Genomic DNA, 20705 nt, shown 5'->3' on the forward strand with positions numbered 1-20705 from the left:
AAGTTCTTTTTCTCCCCCCTCATAACCTACCACCCTTCTCTTGCCCATAAAAATTTGAAATCTATTTGTATGAATCATTGCACATTCTGGATCATTTTAAAAACTAGATAAATTATAAAAATATGTAACTGTGATCTGCCCACAGAACTGTACCTGGTTTCTTTTTTATTTTTTTAACTTTATTTGTACATTTAATAATTGAAAATACAAGCAATAATTTAAAAAGAAAAACAGTTGAATAAAAACATACATTTCTCAAATGTACTGTATACATAGAAATCTTTTTTTTTGAACCACACGATATGTTATACAATATATTTGCTTCATAGTAGCACAATCATACAGTAGTTGTCATTTTGTGTTTGGCTTGCTTTGCTCACCGTAATGTCCTCCAGGTTCATCCATGTTTTCATATGCTTTTACAACCTTATTTCTTCTTACAGCTGCATAATATTCCATCGGGTGAATACACCTTGGTTTGTTTATCCATTTGTTGGTTGATGGGCACCTGGGTTGTTTCCAACTTTTGGCAAGCGTAACTAAAAAGAAATCTGAAGCCAGCCAACATCTAAAAACAGTCAAGGAATCAAGGAGGGATAATGTTTCTTAAACTATTATTTCATTTAGCCTTCATTGAGAATCTGCTTTTAAATTTTTTTTTTTTTTGCTTTTTATTGCAATAACTTATGTACAACTCCAAATTTCCTATTTTAACCACTGTCAATTATACAATTCAGTTGTATTGATTACAGTCACAATATTGTGCTACCATTACCCTAATATCCATTTTTTTCATCACCTTAAATAGAAACTCTGTACCCATCAAGTAATAACTTCCTTTCCCTCACCCTCACTCCCATCCCTGCTCCCTGGTAACCTTTAAAATACTATCTAACTATAATTTTCTACTAGGTATTTTATATAAACAAGGTCATACAATATTTGTCTTTTTGTGTCTTGCTTATTTTATTCAACATGACCTCTTCAGGGTTAATGTATGCAGGGGCATGCATCAGAACTTCATTCTTTTTTATGGCTGAATAATATTCCATTTTCCCTACTAGATTTTCTTTATTCATCATCTTGGGGTGCTTTCACCTTTTGGCTATAGTGATTACTATTATTATAAACATTGGTGTACAAATATCTGTGTGAGTCACTGCCTTCAATTCCTTTGGATATTTACCAAAAAATGAGGTTGTTAGGTCATATGGTAATTCCAATTTATATTTTCTTAGGAACCTCTAAACTGTTACAGTGGCTGTATCATTTTATAGTTATTTTTTGGTGTTTTTCTTTTTTTCTTCTTATTTTTGACTTGTGTTTTCCTAGTTTCATATTCCAGTTTTGAATCAAGAAGAAAAATACAGTGTATGGGAATAATCATAAATATTGTGGAAACCTTATTTTTAATTGTGTGGTCTTTTTCTTTTTATAGGTAAAAAGGAATGTATATGACCTTACAAGTATCCCTGTTCGCCATCAGTTATGGGAGGGCTGGCCAACTTCTGCCACAGATGATTCTGTAAGTGACAAGTTTGCAGTTTTATATTTTCCTCTCTCTTTTGCCACTTTCAGTCTAATTGGCTATGATAATAAGTAGAACCAAATATTTTGTATGTTTAATGGGAAGAACTTAGTAAATGAAATAATGTGAAAGTGAGAGATGTTATTATAATTTGAGCTCACATACAGAACAGATATTATAATGTCAAGCCTATCAGCATTCTGTTGGTTAACATTATAGAATCATTGGCAGGAACTTGATGCTGCTTGACTTGACATTAAAATTGTCCTTGCTGAGAAGAATATTTTCAACGTTACTAATGAAATGCTAAAAGCAGAAATTTTCCGTAAATTATAGATATTTCAAAATAAATCTGATCATTACATTTATTCATCTTTTTTTTTTGCCTGGATCATAGGGTCATAGGCCTCAGGTCTTTTTAAAAATTTTTATTTATTTCTCACCCCCCACCCCCCGGTTGTCTGCTTGTCTGCTTACACCCTCTTTTTTGCTACATCATCTTGCTGCGTCAGCTCTCCATGTGTGCAGCACCACTCCTGGGTGGGCTGTGCGTTTTTCACATGGGGCATCTCTCTTTGAAGGGCACACTCCTTGCATGTGGGGAGCCCCTGCGTGGGGACGTGGGACTGGCATGGCACTTCTTGCGCATGGCAGCCCTGTGCGTGGGCCAGCTCACCACACAGGTCAGGAGGCCCTGGGTATCAAACCCTGGACCCTCCCATATGGTAGACAGTCGCTCTATCAGTTGAGCCACTTCTGCTTCCCTGCTCATTATATTCAATTTTAGAATGACTTTTCCCATAGTACAATAAAAAGTAGTTAATTTTTGCAGATATTATTCATAGCACTTTGTTCTTAAATATACCCATAATTTTTTCCTGCTTTTTAAAAAATTTTTATTGAAGTGTATCATTAATACATGAACATATATAAATAATAACTATATAGTAAAAGTTGTGAACTTAAAAACAAACATGCATATCATCATACAGGGCTCCCATACATCACCCCACCACCAACACCTTGCATTGTTTTGAAACATTTGTTACAAACTATGAAAGAGCATTGTCAAAATATTACTATGAACTGTAGCCCATATCTTATATTTGGTGTATTTTCCCCCAAACCACCCACCCTGCATTAGTATTATATATTTGTTATAGTTCATTTCAGAATGTTCTCATATTTGTTCTGTTAACCACAGTCCATCTTCCACCATACCTACGCATAATTTTAACTGGCATAAAAAAACTGGAAGAAAATATTTACTGTTATTTTTACTTATTATCATATCTATTTAAAGTGGTTTTCCCCTTGTAAATTTTGAAGCTTTTCCTATTTCTGCCTTGTTTCCAGTCATTACTCTTTTCCAAGAGAATAAATTTTATCATTTAAGGAGACCAACTGAAATTACGTTTGGGTCATTTTTATTCATAATCTTGGTTGTTCTAACCAGGGACCCATTTTTTTTTTAAAAAAAGGAGAAAATAAGATTGTTTCAAAATCTTGAAGTTAAACCTAAGTTTGGGCTGCAAAGAAATTGAGGCATTATAAACATCTTGTAATAATAAATACCCAGATAATGATTGTGGCTAAGAATTGAATTATCCTTTGATATTTCCTAGTAAATGATCTGTTTCTGTCTGGATAAAAACTACCTCTCTCCTCCCAACACCACTGTCATACATTTTAAAATAAAAGCATTCCCTGTGGAAGAAGGAAAAATTTTTAAATCATTTGATTATGTAGAATCTACTTTGAGTCTATTTATTCCACAGACTAAACTCTGCGCCCTTGGGGAAATGCTTTGTAGATTATGAAACTTTTAAAAATTATCAAAACAAATATTTTTTAAGAAGTGAATCCTTCCAGAAAAATAATTTATTTGTGTAGAAGCACGTACATTTATTCTTAAACAACTGATTTTAGCATTGGTATTATAGCGTATCATTAGGATTAACCAGTTAGTTGTCCATGGCCAAAGAGGAGGGATGTGGATATTGTTTTTTCCCCTCCAGCAGGGTAAAAAATTTTACAGAAAATGCCCTATGTTTAATTTTAATTAAATAGAGAGGACTAATGATTAATACATGATAGTCTGTTTTTTACTTGTAGAATCATGGAAAAAAACAAGCAGAATTTTCCTCATCATTGTCTAAGATCCTGCTACAAGAAATAATAACATTAATAGAAGAAAATAACTAAGATCTGAGCATGACACTTGCATTCTCTGAGCCTCAATTACCTCGCTAATTTGCAACATTTTAGGATTAGTGATTATATATATATACACACATTACCTGGCTCATATCAGACACAATAAATGAGAATCAATATTATAAATAATAATAAGATAATTGAACAACAAAAAAAAGGAAACATAAGCAAGAATTGGCTGCTTTAATGAAATGAAATGGTACCTGAGATTTCCTTCAAAATAACCTGTGAGAGAGAGTCCCATCCATCAGCTGTATGAGACTGAATCCCCTCTCAATTGGAGGTGGAGTGGGCATCACCATCCCAGAATCCTCAGGACTGGGGAATAAAATATGAACTAGAGTGGACTTATTGGTATTCTAGCAATGGAAGAAATTATATCATTGATGTGGAGACAGTGGCTACTGGAGGTGCTGAAATCAGGAGAGGGACAAAGAGGGTAATATGGGGGCAATTTCAGGACTTGGAGTTGTCCTGAGTAACATTGCAATGACAGATATGGGACATTATATATATGGCTATAACCTACACAATTGAGTGGGAGAGAGTGTAAACTACAATATAAACTATAATACATGATAAGTTGTAATGTTCCAAAATGTGTTCATCAATTGCAGTGAATGTTCCACACCAATGAAAGAAGTTGTTAATGTGAGGAAGGGTGGGAGCTGTGGGAGGTGGGGCATATGGGAATCCCTTATATTTTTTAAAAGCAAAAACAATTGTCTCATTTAAGAACTAGAATATAAGGTAATAGAGAATGTCCAGAAATGTGGAGCACTGCAGGTTGGAAAAGCCAACTGCTGTTGGACCCTACACTTCTAGAAAACCAGACTGAAATAGGTTTATCTGGTGCACAGCCTAAGAGTAATAAGGCAAATTCAGTGAAATATAATATTTTTTTTTCTGTAGCATAGTTCCTTATATTTATTAGTTGCTAAATCATTGGGTTTAATTGACACGGTTTTCTATGGGGCCCACGTTTTAATGATTTCAAAACGTTTAATTTTTTACAAAAGTGCTCTAATGCAATTTCATTATTTCAAGAAAATATGGAAAGCAGCTAAAACTCACAGTAAACAAGACTATAATAGTACCTAATGCCATATCTAAGTCACAGCAAACCCAAGAGGGAATCCCCATTAAGAACCTTGATTCTTTTGCCTCATTATCCATATTTGCACCTTATCCCAGAACCTGTGAAGTGGTGCCTGCCCACACCTCCCCAGAGCAAATGTTGCCACATTGGCAGAATGTTGCCTTGAGCATGATTTGATACAACAAAGATGTTTAGGGCCAGGCTGCTTTTAACTGATGCCACAGCCTATCCACTAGCTCCAGAGTGCTTGAGTTTTGGCAAAAAATGGTTTATAATTGTAGTCTTCTAAGGAGATTCTTGCCAAATAAATGTCAAAACCTTTCTTTCATTAGGACTGTGTAACACTCAAAGCTGGTGCTTGTAATCTACATTGTTGCAGGAAATGGTGTTTTGATACTTACTGAAATCACTCAAGTGGAGGCATCTGCTAGAAAACTAGTTCTCACAGCTTAGGGCATGAATTGGGTACAGCTGAGAAATGTCAGCTGTGTAAACAACCTGAAATGTGTTACCAACAAAAATATAATTAATTTCTTTCCAAGACAGTGTGCCATAACTTAATACTTCCAATGGTTTAACTTTCAGAGAAAGCACCTGAACATTTGCTTCCTAGTGCCAGAGTAGAGGATTGATTATAAAGGTCATTAAAAATGAGGATGGTTTGCACTTTACCTTCTCAGTTGCAGAAATTTGCATGGCTTTGAATATACAGTACCTTTAAATACTGGTGGCTTCCATGAATTTATTGAAATACTGTACATCAAAAAGTTAAAGGGTTTGGGTGATGGAAATGTTGTAAATTAGATTGTTGTAATGGTTGTAAATCTGTAAATTCATGAAAACTTATTGATTTGTACACTTAATGAACTTTATGGTATATAAATTATACCTTAATACAGCTATTTTTCATGAAAGAAGTTAATGAAAAATATATTGAAATACTTTCTTTTACATTTTTATGCTGGTCAAGAAATAATAATAACACAGGAGGTGTTTCCTTCAGTGTTGTTCCCATTAACCTTTGACTTAGCATACAGGACAAAGAAATAGATTTATAATTAGATTCTTGTATAATTGTGAGTCTTATGAACTTAATAGACATCTTGACACCTTCAAGCAATTGAGTGAGGTCAACAATCATTTAAAACATTGTTGCCTCACCTACCTTCAGATTTAAAATATTTTCTTCCCTTGTAGTTGTACTCTAAAGGAGTATGGATACTGTATGAATTGTCAATACTCTTTCAGTTCCTTTTGCACTCTTTCACCGGGGAAATAGGTATCTAAAGCTTTACCAGTAGGAGAATGTTTTCATGCTGTGACAGTTCAGCTGTGAGAATAAGGAGGTGCAAGTAGGCGAAATCTCATTTTACACTTTAACAAGGACACTCTTGGTTTCCAGAGAGTAGAAATAATTTTAACACTGTGAATTATATCTAGACACCTTTTTATAATGCAGACAATTTGAATATATAAAGCTTTAAAAATTCTAATTTTTAAAAATGCTTATTCAATGGAGGAAAAGTCCTTTGGTTTTAGAAACATTTTTGTTATACAGCTTTTTTTTTTTTTCACTTGAGGTAACTCATGGTCTTCCATGTTTCCGTCTTTGGCTAAGGATTCATAAAGTGATGCATACACTTCTCAGAATCTGAGAAATTAGTAATTTTAGGACCTGAGGTCTTTGCTGGCCATGTGTCAGGAGTCAGAAAACCACTTACTAAATATTTTTACATTGAAAATTTGAGATCATTTATGAGCAAGATGATTAATTGCACAGTGACCTTCCTATAAAATAAAAATAAAAACCACATTTCCTCTCACCCCTCCTCCCCTTTTTTTTATTTAAAAAGAATCCATGAATGAGATGTCATCTGCTTTGATCCTTCTGATGGAGGCCATTTTCTTCTAAGAATTCTCCCTAACACCTCTTTTTTTTTAAACTGATGATAAGATGGTTTACTCTGAAAAATAATAATTTCTAGAAAAAGTTATTATACTAGGTTCAGTAAGTTTACTGGATAAAAGATCATGATGAAAGTCAATTCCTTAGTTAGACAATGTAATTTTAGAAAATATATTAGATTTACAATATCAGCAATACTATGAGATAACCTACATTTTGTACAATATTTTCTTTCATAAAACTATGTTAATTGCTATAAGGGAACCTCTTACGGGTTTTTTTGTTTTTGACTTTTTCTTTATTATTTTCTTTTAAATGTTACATTCAAAAAATACGAGGTTCCCATATACCCCCCACCCCCTTTACCCCACTCCTCCCACATCAACAACCTCTTCCATCATCATGGCACATGCACTGCACTTGGTGAATACATTTTGGAGCACTGCTGCACCACATGGACAGTGGTGGTGGTCCACATTGTAGTCTACACTCTCCCCCAGTCCACCCAGTGGGCCATGGCAGGACACACAATGTCCAGCATCTGTCCCTGCAGCACCACCCAAGACAACTCCAAATCCTGAAAATGCCCCCACATCATAATTCTTCTTCCCTCCCTATCATCAGCAGCTACCGTGACCACTTTCTCCACATTAATGCTACAATTTCTTCCATTACTAATCACAATAGTTCCACAGCAGAACACCAGTAAGTCCACTCTAATCCATACTCTATTCCTCCATCCTGTGGACCCTGGGATGGTTAAGTTCAGTCCCCCTCTACTTCAAGAGGGGATTTAGATTCCACATGGATGATGGATGCAATTCTCCTACTTGCAATTGTAGGTACTCTTGGCTCACTGGTGTGGTGGTTGACCTTCTTCACCTCCCTGCTAGCTGGCCAGGGTAAGTCCAATAAACCAAAGGGTAGAAGTTGAAAGTCTGCTGAGGCTCAGGGCCTGGCTGTCACATGGACAGTCCAGAGATTCAGGTCTCCTGAGTATACACCAACCCCAATGCCAACCACAGGTCCAGTAAAAGTAACAGAAGAGACATGTGTAGAAAGATCATATCTGAGTCCAACTCCATCACACTGAGGAACACAAACTGCAAAGTCAGGCCCACTGACATGGCATGAAATCCAGAGTCATCTGCCATGACCATAGAACTTGTGGGTCTCTGTAACCCTCAGGAGAACCAGTACCTGGGTTTCTATCTACTTTGGCTCTCTCTGGGACCCTGTGGAGGCATGTGTAAGCGTTACTTCTCTGCTGACCTCCTAACTCTTTTTTGGAGACTCATAACCATATAAATGCATTCGTTCTTTCCATTTCCCCCTTTTATCCCAAGTCAAAAAGTAGTTTTTTAACACCTGATATTACTTGTAGGCTGAGATATTCTGCTGGTCTGAATTGACCCTTTTATTCAAGGTCTTTTTCTAGTTACATCATCAGCTGGTGCTTGGTAGTAATCCTTTGGCACCAGGGAGGTTCATCCCTGGGAGTCATGCCCCACCCTGGAGGGAAGGTAATGTATTTACTTCTTGAATTTGGCTTAGAGACTGGCCACATCTGAGCAACATAGAGGGTCTCAGGAGGTAACTCTTAGGCACCCTTCAGCTCTAGGCCTAGTTCTTATTTTAGGCACACAGGTTCATAATCATAGCTATCAGTATCAAGGGCTCATTGTTGGATCATCTGTCTTTATTGGTCTTTGCCATTGCGCTTGGGGGATTGTTGCTGTTCCATTGGGGAATGTGATAGAGCTCCCCTGGCTAGGAACTCAGCACTACCTCAGTTGTCATTTTTAACTGAAACCACTATGAAAATACCCAAACATTTCTTTGTACCCTGTATACATGCCCTGGAAAACTCCTTCCCAACCATGTGTCCCCTGTCAATAACACCGCACACCAGCGTTCCTCCCCTGCCATAGTTGAATCTCTCTGTAGTCCAAAACTTCTTTAAAAATGAAGCCTAATATATTCCATTAATAGTAAAATGGAATATAGTGATGAGTTTAAAGGTCCCTAACTTAACCTTTTGTTTAGCAGGTGTCAAGTTATAAACATTCTCCTGAGATTGGGCCCCCCATTTCATAGAAGCAGCTTTCTGAATACAGAACTCACTACTTACCACATACAACACTGTAGTTATCTACTAAATAAACTCATAAACCTCCAGTTTCTCCTCTAACTGTAGTCATCCAAGCCAATACTGTAAGATTAATATTTTTAAATTGCAGCATGAATCACATTCAACCTTGCTATTTCTCTTCAGTGGCAACCCTAAAACTGCTGATTTAGGTATAGATTTTTATGCTGGCATTCAAGGCCCTTCATCTGTCTCAAACTTTCCTTCCATATATTTTATCATACTGGCCCAAAGTAAATGCTCTATAAACATGTACTGAATTAATAAATATTTGGATATTACATCAAGTGTACCTTAGATTTAGATAGTCATCTTGCTGTTTCTCAAAAATACTTGTTGCTTATCAAGACTTACCACGGCCTACAGGAATATTACGAATTTGAAAACTCTGAAGGGATTAGCATTATATGATATCCTGTCAGAGATACACTTCTTTATGCATAGAGTTTACTTTCCAGCTTCAATTCAAATATATTTATTGATCAAAATGGCAGGCACCAAGTGCAGACTTTCCCTTGGTAGCAATGAGAAGATTCAGCTGAGTTCCCTCATTGCTGCTTTTCTAGTCACCAGAGACAAGATCATCAGAGGCCTAGACATCTTAGCCTGTCAGCTAAAATCAGAGGGCCCAGCAGTGCCTAGGGAATAGGTCCCAGTTACAGGATGAGGGGCTGCTCTGGATCCATACGATGAAGCCACAGTCACTCCATTCTTGGAAAACTGTGTTCCAGGCTTAGGTAGGCCGATACCAAAAACACACTGCATTTGTGGCAGTTCAGAGCAGAGATGTACAAAATAACTTTAATGTACAACTATGTTATTACATTGCCCATTTGTTTACTATAGGGGGGAAAAACGTGTACACCTTACGGCTTTTACCCTTTACTTGCCTGAATGACAGGAAATTGGCCTCTTTCATTTTAATTAGGAATATAAGGCTCTCCAATCTAGTATGGTCCCAGTGTTCTTCAAATTAAACAGAACCTCTCCAAAGTAAAGTTTGTAAATATAATTTTTGGCACTGTGTTATTTCTACTTTAAATAGGTGTTAATAAATTTCTGGCCAACTCTTACTATTATAAAATAAACTCAATTCTCTTACTTTAAAAATTGGACTTTTTTTTATCTTCTCTCAAAGTAGAAGAGTTACCAGCAGCTTCCTAATTGTTGTATGGACAGTAGGAAAAAAAATTTTCAAGTGTAACAGAGTTAGCCTTTAAATTTGCCACTGGGAACCAGTGGTTGTACAAAGTTTACTTGTTAATGCAGGGAGGCCATGTGAGATTAAGCCTGACTCTGCAACTTCTTGAAAGTACTGAGATTTTTGTACAGATTTGGCAGTTTGTTTTATAGCATTTATGCTGCATTTGTGTTATTAGTCTTCACAATTAAAAAAAAATAACTTGGTGGTCTTCTTCTGCCATGTCATTTATTTATACTGTGCCTTCCATGTAGAATACCTACAATTATCTCCTCCCTTCAAACTCTTTCTTTAAGAAACCTTGCCTATCTCCTGCTACCAGGCCTTCTTAGAAATTAGTTTGGGCGGCAGACTTGGCCCAGTGGTTAGGGAATCTGTCTACCACATGGGAGGTCCGCGGTTCAAACCCCGGGCTCCTTGACCCGTGTGGAGCTGGCCCACGTGCAGTGCTGATGCGTGCAAGGAGTACCCTGCCACGCAGGGGTGTCCCCTGCATAGGGGAGCCCCACGCGCAAGGAGCGCGCCCTGTAAGGAGAGCTGCCCAGTGTGAAAGAAAGTGCTGCCTGCCCAGGAGTGTCGCCACACACATGGAGAGCTGACACAGCAAGATGACAAAACAAAAAGAAACACAGATTCCCGTGCCGCAGACAGCAACAGAAGTGGACAAAGAAGACACAGCAAATAGACACAGAGAACAGACAACCAGTGTGGGAGGGGAAGGGGAGAGAAATAAATAAATAAATAAATAAATCTTAAAAAAAAAAAAATTAGTTTGTATTTCTTTTTTTTTTCCTATTATTTTTTTTAATTCATTTTTTTTTTAAATATTACATTCAAAAAATATGAAGTCCCATTCAACCCCATTGCCCCCACCCCCCACTTCCCCCACAGCAACACTCTGTCCCATCATCATGACACATCCATTGCATTTGTTAACTACATCTCTGGGCATCGCGCACCTCGTGGTCTGTGGTCTACATCATAGCCCATACTCTCCCATGTTCCATCCAGTGGGCCCTGGGGGGATCTGCAATGTCCCGTAATTGTCCATGAAGCACCACCAAGGACAACTCCAAATCCCGAAAACGCCTCCACATCTCATCTCTTCCTCCCATTCCTCGCACCCAGCAGCCACCATGGCCACTTTTCCCACACCAATGCCACATTTTCTCTGTGGACCTTGGATTGGTTGTGTCCATTGCACTTCTATGCCAAGAGGGGGCTTAGATTCCACGTGGATATTGGATGCAATCCTCCTGCTTTCATTTGTAGGCACTCTAGGCTCCATGGTGTGGTGGCTGACATTCTTCAACTCCGTGTTAGCTGAGTGGGGTAAGTCCAATAAATCAGAGTGTAGGAGTTGAAGTCTGTTGAGGCTCAGGGCCTGGCTATCATATTATCAGTCCAGAGATTCAAATCCCCTAGATATATCTTAAACCCCAGCACCAACTATAATTCCAGTAAAGTAGCATGAAAGGCTTGTGAAAAGAGATCCCATCTGAGTCCAGCTCCATCACGCAGAAATACCAGCTCCAAAGAAGGGCCAACTGACATGGCAGTGAACCCCATCTGCCATGACCATAGTACCCGTGGGTCTCTTTAAATTCTTTCCTCCCGTCATTCTTCCCTTCATTCCTCCTACCTGGTTCCAACACAAAGCATTTGGTAACCACAGACAATTTTTTTTTTAAGTGCTTCCATTTTTTTTAATTTTAATTTTCTATTTTATTTTATTTTTTGAGGTACAGGCGCCTGGGATTGAATCTGAGACCTTGTATGTGGGAAGCCAGCGCTCAACCACTGAGCCACAGTGGCTTCCCTGAGTTGATTTTCTCATCTGTTTTGCTTGTTGTTCATTTCTGTTTTTTTTAGGAGGCGCTGGAAACCAAATCCAGACCTCCCATGGAGGAGGCAGGAGCTCAACTACTTGACCCACATCCACTATCCACTACCAACCACAGACAATTTAATTAAACTCTTTGTGTCTCAGTGTATTTAACTGTAGAAAAGGATAGCAAGGATAATTATTCATAGATTTATTGTGAAAATTAAAAGACCCAGTGGTTACAAGGATAGTTACTCTTAGGTTTATTGTGAGTGTTGAAGTATAGTCAGTTTTGGAAGAATCTAACATTTAGATGTTTTATATCCATATGTCTAGTCATTTGCTTGACATTTGTGATACAACTTTTATGGGCCAGTAATTGTGCTGGCCCCTAAAGTTGCAAAAATAAAGTCCTATTCGTCAGGGAGTACAGAGTATATTGGAGGACAAGTAGATAAATAAACACTGACAACTGACGTTTATATAAATGCAATGAAATCATAGAAAAGGGAGCAATCAATTTTGCTGATAGGTGGGAATAAGTTCCCAGGCAAAGGGATATTAGATTACATTTTATTTTTAAACTTGTATGCCTCTCTTTTGTAAATTCTGAACATTGGGAGTAGAAACTGTTTTCTTCATCTTTATAAGCTCTGAAGAATCAAGCATAGTGTTTTACTTATTGAAATTATTTAGAGCTCTACTAAGACATCTATGAAAATAAAGGATGAATTTATATGATTATAGTATCTTGATAAACTTTTTATAATCAGGTTATTTTCTTTTCTAATAAAATTAAATGATCAAAACTAAATATTTCTAAGTAGAAAAACAGGTTTATGATTTTTAAAATGAGCTCATTTCTACCTGTATATCCGTGTGTGTGTGTGTGTGTGTGAAACAAGGGAGCAGACCAACCCAAGTTCATTGAATCCCCAAATTTCTATTATTTGGATGTTATTAAATATATAAGTTTCAGTTTCCTCATCTGCAAAGGAGTGAGAGTGAGGTGATGTTAACACCCTTATACGTTGATTGTGAAGAGTAAAAGGGTTAACACATTAAGTTAAACGGTATGAAATTGCCATTTTTAAGGGCAAAAATGGTTGAATATTAGCAATTTCATGTGGCTTTACCTAATTTGTAAAGCATATAGTATAATGCAGAGGTTGGCAATTATGACTGTTGGCCCAAACCCCACTCTTCATCTCTTTTTGTAAATAATGTTTTATTGGAACATAATTTCACCCAGTTATTTATGTATTATATATAGCTGCTTTTCCACTATAGTGACAGAATTAGGTATCTAGTCTTTACAGAAAGTTTGCCAACCCCTTGTGTAATACCTGGCATTTAGTAGGCATTCAACAAACATTAACTTCTTTTCCCTTGAGTAAGCACCTTCTTTATATCACATTCACATGCAGAATCAGAAGCATTCTTTGAGTAGCTTCAGGGTCATCATATGCTATTTAAATTAGTTTATTAGCTTGGTCTAGGGCAGATAGATTCAGGCAATCTTTGGACATTTTCACTGGCTTTCTCTTTATTTGGCAAGGTCACAGATAATGTTGCTTCTGTTGGTGGTAAGACTCAGTAGCTTCAGAGGGTTCATTGCCCTTGTCAACATATAGAGTCTTTTACAAATAACACAGGTAAAGATTAAACAGATGGAAAGAACAGCTTTGAAAGCAGTAGAAGAAAGTTTAGGTTTAAAAGGAAAGGAAAGTTATGAAATGGACTAGAACCCTGAACAGACAGTGAGAAGTTCAAGGGACATGTTTACTCAGTAAATATGAGGAAGAACACATGGAAGCCTGATAGCCCCCGTAGAAAACTTAAAAACCCTAAGATCTGAGGCTTTGGATCTTGATTTCATTCTATCAGAATTTCAAAACCTGTGGACTGCTGCTTGTACAATGAAGGGGTAGTGCTCTGGGACTTTCTCTTCTTCTGTAAATAACTGGATAAAATATATGAAACAATAGTTTCTCGATATTAGACAACTGGTTGTGCAGGGCTATGACCTCTGAGAGGAAGGAAACGCATGAAATCAGCCCTAAAATAATCTTATGTTCTGCCTAGAGGCAAGTTTTGGATTCTGGAGCAGAGAGAGAAACCAAAACAAAACCTGATGGTTTCACTAGGAAACAGTTCTGAGATGCTAATGCAGCTTGAGTTTTCAAGGCAGAGTACCAGCAGAGAAAAAGCTCCAGAAATCTGCATAAGGTTCCTTGAATCTTTACCTGAATACCAGTCTGTGCATGCATAGGTGAAATTCCATAAGGCTAAGCAAAGAACAGCTGCTGTCAGAAAGAAAATTAACTCTAAGCCAAACAATTTCCAGAATTCTTTCAGAGCTAGGCTAGCTGAGTTCCCCTCAGAGTAGAGACACTTCAGTGAATGCATGTGGCATTCAGGAGAGACTGCAGAAGGGTCACACCTCAGTTGATTGGATCAACTAGCCATAGAGTGAAGGCTACTCTAGGTATACCCTTTAAAAGGCTCAAACTTAAACCTCCAAAAGAGCAAGCTGTTTAACAGGTAAGTGCCTGTTTAACAGGTAAGTACCTACACATGTCATCAAGCCAGAAAATATGACCCATAATCAAGAGAAATCAATAAAAAAAACTGACACAGAAGTCACTTAGATAATGAAATTAGTAGACAGAGACTTTAACTATTATAAGTATAATAAATATATAAATATTCAAGGATTTAAAAGAAAATATGAACATAATGAGGAAATAAATGGAATATGTAAAATAAGATCAAGTGTCACTGCTAGAGATAAACAATATAATATCTGAAATGAAAATTTCGCTGGATGGGATTAAAAGCATACTAGACACTGCAAAAGAAAATATCAGTGAACTTGAAGGCATAGGAATAGAAACTGTCCAAACTGAAGCACAGATAAAAAAAAGACAAACATAAATGGAGTATCAGTGATCTGTGGCAGAAAGTCAGTGTGTAATTGGAGTCCCAGGAGGAGAGGAAAGAAGGGAGAAAGAGGCAAAGACAAAAAAAAATTTTTTTGAAGAAATAATGGCTGGAATATTTCCATATTTGATGAAAACCATTAACCCAGAGAGCCAAGAAGGTCAGTGTACCCCAAGTAGGATAAACACAAAGAATTTTACACTAAAGCATATCATAATCAAATTACTGAAAACCAGTAATAAGGAGAAACATTTCAAAGCAGGCAGAGAAATAAAACTCACATACATTACACACATGAGAACATGCATGAGAATCTTCAGATATCTCTTCAGAAACAGTGCAAGCCAGAAGAGAGAAATGATACTTTTTGAGAGAGAGAGAGAGAAGACAACTTAGAATTCTATATCCAGTGAAAATAATCTTTCAAAAAATGAAGGGAAAATAAAGAGTTTTTCAGAGAAAGAAAAATTGAGTTATTTTGGTGCCAAGAAATATGCACTGCATGAAGTATTAAAGTTCCTCAAGCAAAAGGGAAAGAAATTATTCCACATGAGAACTTGGATCTACACAAAAGAATAAAGAGTGCCAGTAATGGTAAATATATGGGTAAATATTTCTTGTGCTTTTACTTCCTTTAAAAGATAATTGTTTAAAGGAGAAATAATAAAGTGTTGTGTAGAGTTTTGAATATATGTAGAAATATAATACATGACAATAATAGCACAAAAGAGAGAATGTAGAGATTCTACCTTATACTTGAAGCACTATAGTATTAATTGAAGGTAGTCTTGTTATTTTAAAGATGAGTATTGTAAGACCTAGAATAATCACTAAAAAAATTAATTTAGCTCATAAGCCATTAAAAGAGATAAAGTAAAATACTAAAATAATCCAAAAGAAGGTAGGGGAAAATGGAAAAGGCAAAAAAGAAAAGGTAGAATAAATAGAATGCATATAGCAAGATGGTAAATTTAAATCCAACCATATCAATGATTACACTAAATATAACTGTTCTATACATTAAAAGGTAGACATTGTCAATAAGTTTTTTGTTTTTTTTTTCCCAGATTGGCAAAAAGAGATTTATTGTACAGTGTACTTTTTCCCCTTAAAGTAGATCAATAATGAGTGCATTCTTACTAGACCATACATAGCTGGCGTAGGAGTCTGCAATTTGTGTTTTTTGTTTTTGTTTTTGTTTTTGTTTTTTTAGGTTTCTTTGTTCTTGTTCAATATCTTTTTTTTTTTTTCAGTGCTATTGCTTTATTTTTTTTCTTCTTTTCTTTGTCAAAGTTTTAAAATGCAAAATTTAACTGTATGCTGCCTACAAAAAACAGACTTTAAATATAAAGGCAAAAAACAGTTAAACATAAATGAATGAAAAAATATTTACCATGCAAATATTAAACATAATAAAGATATATTAACATAAAACAAGGCACAGAGCAAAGACTATTACCAGGATTAAAGAGATACACTTCAGAATGAGTAAATGGTCAATTCGTTAAGAAGACACGATGATCATAACTGTGTATACACCTAAAAACAGTTTCAAAACATTTGATTGAAGTAAGAGCTAACAGGCCTAAATACCCAAATTCACATTCCTGTCTCAGTAACTTACAGAAAAAATAGGAAATGATATAGAAAACTTGATCAACACTATTAACTAACTTGATCTTAGCTGGAAATTTATAAACACTCCAGCAATATCAAGATACACTTCCTTTTGAAGTGTGAATGCCATATTCACCAAGATTGACCATACCTGGACCATAAATACAGTCTAATGAACTTTAGAGGGTTGAAATCATGAAAGGCATGCTCTCTGACCAAAACAAAATTAAATTAGATATGAATAAAATAATGACATCTGGAAAAATCCCCAAATATTTGGAATAAGCATTTTGTTTTTAAGACATCCATGGGTCAAAGGTCATGCCAAAACATGTAAATTAACATAATGAAAAGGAAAACACAGAATATCAAGATTTGTGATATGAAATTAAAATAGTTCTTAAAGGAGGATGTATAGCTTTAAATGTATTAGAAGGTCCAAAATCAGTTATCTAATCTTCAATCTTAAGAGAGAGAAAACTAAGAGTAAATTAAACCCTAGTGGATGGAGATAATAAAGAGCAGAAATCAGTGAAACACACACACAAAGAATAGCAAAAATCATTTAAACCAAAAGCTAATTCTTCAAAAATGTCAATTAAATTTGTAATCTAGCTAGACTGATCAAGAAATAAAGTGGGGAAATGGACTTTGGCCCAGTGGTTAGGGCGTCCATCTACCACATGGGAGGCCCGCGGTTCAAGCCCCGGGCCTCCTTGACCCGTGTGGAGCTGGCCCATGCACAGTGCGGCTGCGTGCAAGGAATGCCGTGCCACGCAGGGGTGTCCCTCGCGTAGGGGAGCCCCACACGCAAGGAGTGCACCCATAAGGAGAGCCACCCAGCACGAAGGAGGGAGCAGCCTGCCGAGGAATGGCGCCGCCCACACTTCCCGTGCCGCTGACGACAACAGAAGCGGACAAAGAAACAAGACGCAGCAAAAAGACACAGAAAACAGACAACTGGGGGAGGGGAGGGGAATTAAATAAATAAAGAAATAAAGTGAAAAAAACAAATTACTAATACCAGGAATTAAAGAGGGGACATCACTACAGACCACACAGACAGTAAAAGGATAAAAAGAAAATATTATGAAAGAGTTTATGCTAATAAATTCAACAAATTTTGAAATGAACAGTTTCCTTGAAAGACACAAATTACTAAAATTACTCCAAGAAGAAATAGAAAACCCAATTATAATTAAATAAATAGAACATGTTAAAAAAAATTCCTGCCACAAAACTACAGGCCCAAATGTTTTCATAGGCAAACCTTACCAAGGAAAGAAACAATACCAATGCCAAATAATTGGAATTATTTTCCAATTCCCTTTGTCAAGCTGCTATTACCAGTCAGAAACATTACAAGAAAAGAAAACTATAGACCAATACCCCTTATGAAATACATGTGAAAAATCTTCACAAATTTTGCCAAAATTATATCCTACAGTATATAAAAAGGCTAATACATGAATTGTACTCTTTAAAAGGGTGCACTTTGTGATATTTGGTATGGTATTATATCTCAATAAAGCTTTTTTTTAAAGAAAAGAACAAAAGCAAATAAAAACTGGAGGGGGAGATAACACAGCATGATCCAGTGTGATTAATATAGTTAACTTTATTACCAAAATTAATTATAAAATATACATGATCAGCTCAATAGATCCAGAAAAGGCATTTGACAAAATTTAACACATTCATTATAACAGATCATTCAGCAAATTAGAAAGACAAAATAATACCACCACTTTGGAAAATAGCTTTGCAGATTCTTAGAAAATTAAACATACATTTACTGTAATCTCAGCTCCTAGATATTTATCCAAGAGGAATGAAAACATAGGAGCTTTATTCATAGTAGCTAAAACCCAGAAGCAACCCAAATGTCAATCAACTGATGAATGAATAAACAAATTGTGATGTATTCATACCATGAACTACTGTTCTAAATAAAAAGGAGCAAACTATTGATATACATAACAACATTTATGCTAACTGAATGATGGCGGACACAAGGATACATATGTGATTTCCCATATGTGAAATGCTGGGAAAGACAAAACTAACTTCAGAAAGCAAATTGGTGGGTTGCCAGGGGACAGTGGAAGAAATTGACTGCAATAGGGACATAAGGAGACATTTTGGGATGATGAAAATATCTATCATACTATGTACTTACACAACTGGAATTTACACTTAAAAATTGTAGATTTTATTTATGTGAATTAGTGTTCAATAAAGCGAAATTAAAAACAGACACAGAAACACAGCAAGCTAGGAATAGAAGGTACATTGCCAACTTGATAAAAAGCATCTATTAAAAAGCTATAGCAATGGACACAACCAATCCAATGTCCACATAGAAGAGGTGGTATTGGATTGAGAAAAGTGGACAGGGTGGACGATGGGTATGGGGAAAGGCAGGAAGAGATGAGAGGTGGAGGTGTCTTTGGGACATGGAGCTGCCCTGGATGGTGCTTCAGAGGCAATCACCGGACATTGTAAATCCTCACAGGGCCCACTGGATGGAATGGAGGAGAGTATGGGCCATGATGTGGACCATTGACTATGAGGTGCAGAGGTGCCCAAAGATGTACTTACCAAATCCAATGGATGTGTCATGATGATGGGAACGAGTGTTTTGGGGGGGAGAGGGGGGGTGGGGAAGTGGGGTTGAATGGGACCTCACATATATATTTTTGATGTAATATTATTACAAAGTCAATAAAAATAAAAAAAAAAAAAGAAAGAAAGCTAAAAATAAAAATAAAAATAAAAAAAAAATAAAAAGCTATAGCTCACATTTTAATGGGGGTTTTCTTTTCCTCTAAGATCAGAAATGAGGCAAGGATGTCTATTCCCACAACTTCTATTCAACATTATAAGAGTTTGGGATAGCGGGATAAATATTGTATCTAAATATATCTTTTCATAGTTAAAAGTAATAAAAGTTGTAAATATTAGCTCCATCCAAGGCTATTTTCAGTAACCTTATGAATAGCTGTTTTCTAAATGAAACTAACATTTGTGAAAAAAATTACTGATTTTGACTATCCTCTTGAGTATTTGTTGACTAATCTGAAGCAAGGTTTGAAAAGATAACATCCAAGTGTATCTTAGTCATTATATGAAAACTTAACTTTACAAAAGAATCATTCTTAATGAAATGTCAATACATTTAATACTTACTTTCATAGTTTCAATATCTCTTGTTTTAACTTTTTTTTTATTTTTAAAGAAGCTTTAGAAATAAAAATAGATCTTTAAAAAATATATATATAGGGGATTCCCATATACCCTATCCTCTCCCCCTCCCCCACTTTCTGACATTTTCATTATATGGGGCATTTGTTACAATTGATGAATACATATTGAAGCATTGCCTCTAACCAGAGACTATAGCTTACATTACAGTTTACACTTTGCCCAACATTTTGTCAATATCTCTTTTAGGTTTTGCTTAATCTCTTTTTCTTTGGGCATTGGTCTTTTATGGTTAAGTGTCATATCTCTTCTTTCCTTCCATATTATTCATCTTATATATATATCAGTCTATACAGCTTTCCACATTGTATAATTATTATTATTATCTTTATGTTTTTCTTTTGCCCATTAGATTGTGGACAGGATTGTGTTTTATTGTATCTATCACAAAGCACAGTCCCTGCTTATTTTAAAGTACTTCATGTTTTTGAAACAGCTTTCATTTAGTAGTTACTAAACATTACTTGTGGCTGTACATTAATGACTTCTTATTCTGTAATAACTGAGCTTATTAGGTGTTTTGTGTATGTGTGTGTGTTTGGAGGAAAGGAGGTGTTAACAGAGAAAACAAAACACCCACCACATATTTCAGAGACTGATCTAAAGATATTACAATATTCGTCCTTTCTGAGTATAAACTCTTTGAGGACTGAGGCACTCAATTCTTCTGTGTCCATTCCTAGTATATTATTTTTCACACAGTAAATGCTCAGCAAATATATCAACTTATACAAATGAATTGTCTGAATTAAGAATACTCTAAAATTGAATTGGGGTAAAAGATGGGCTTATGGTTTCTCAAGAAACCAGGCTCTTTTCTTCTGTTACTGAGAAAAATGTTGTTGGAACCCTTACACCTGACCCCATTCTATAAATGAGAAATGGAAGGATGTTTATAATGCCTATATGTACTACTTAATTTCTGGCATTGGTGTTTGCAAGTTAACATGTTGTCT

The 20705-nt window shown here is 36.0% G+C and overlaps 1 protein-coding gene across 4 annotated transcripts in view; it reads left to right on the forward strand.

Moving 5' to 3' along the window:
* Positions 1 to 20705, forward strand: part of FAF1 (Fas associated factor 1) — a 573725-nt gene that overhangs the window by 320914 nt on the left and 232106 nt on the right. For all 4 annotated transcript variants that reach the window (XM_071217456.1, XM_004476483.5, XM_071217457.1 and 1 more), the window contains one exon: positions 1439 to 1525. In XM_071217456.1, the coding sequence (XP_071073557.1) occupies positions 1439 to 1525 (87 nt within the window). The remainder of the gene's footprint in view (positions 1 to 1438; positions 1526 to 20705) is intronic.

The sequence above is a fragment of the Dasypus novemcinctus genome, chromosome 9 (assembly GCF_030445035.2).
Source record: "Dasypus novemcinctus isolate mDasNov1 chromosome 9, mDasNov1.1.hap2, whole genome shotgun sequence".
Lineage (NCBI taxonomy): Eukaryota > Metazoa > Chordata > Mammalia > Cingulata > Dasypodidae > Dasypus > Dasypus novemcinctus.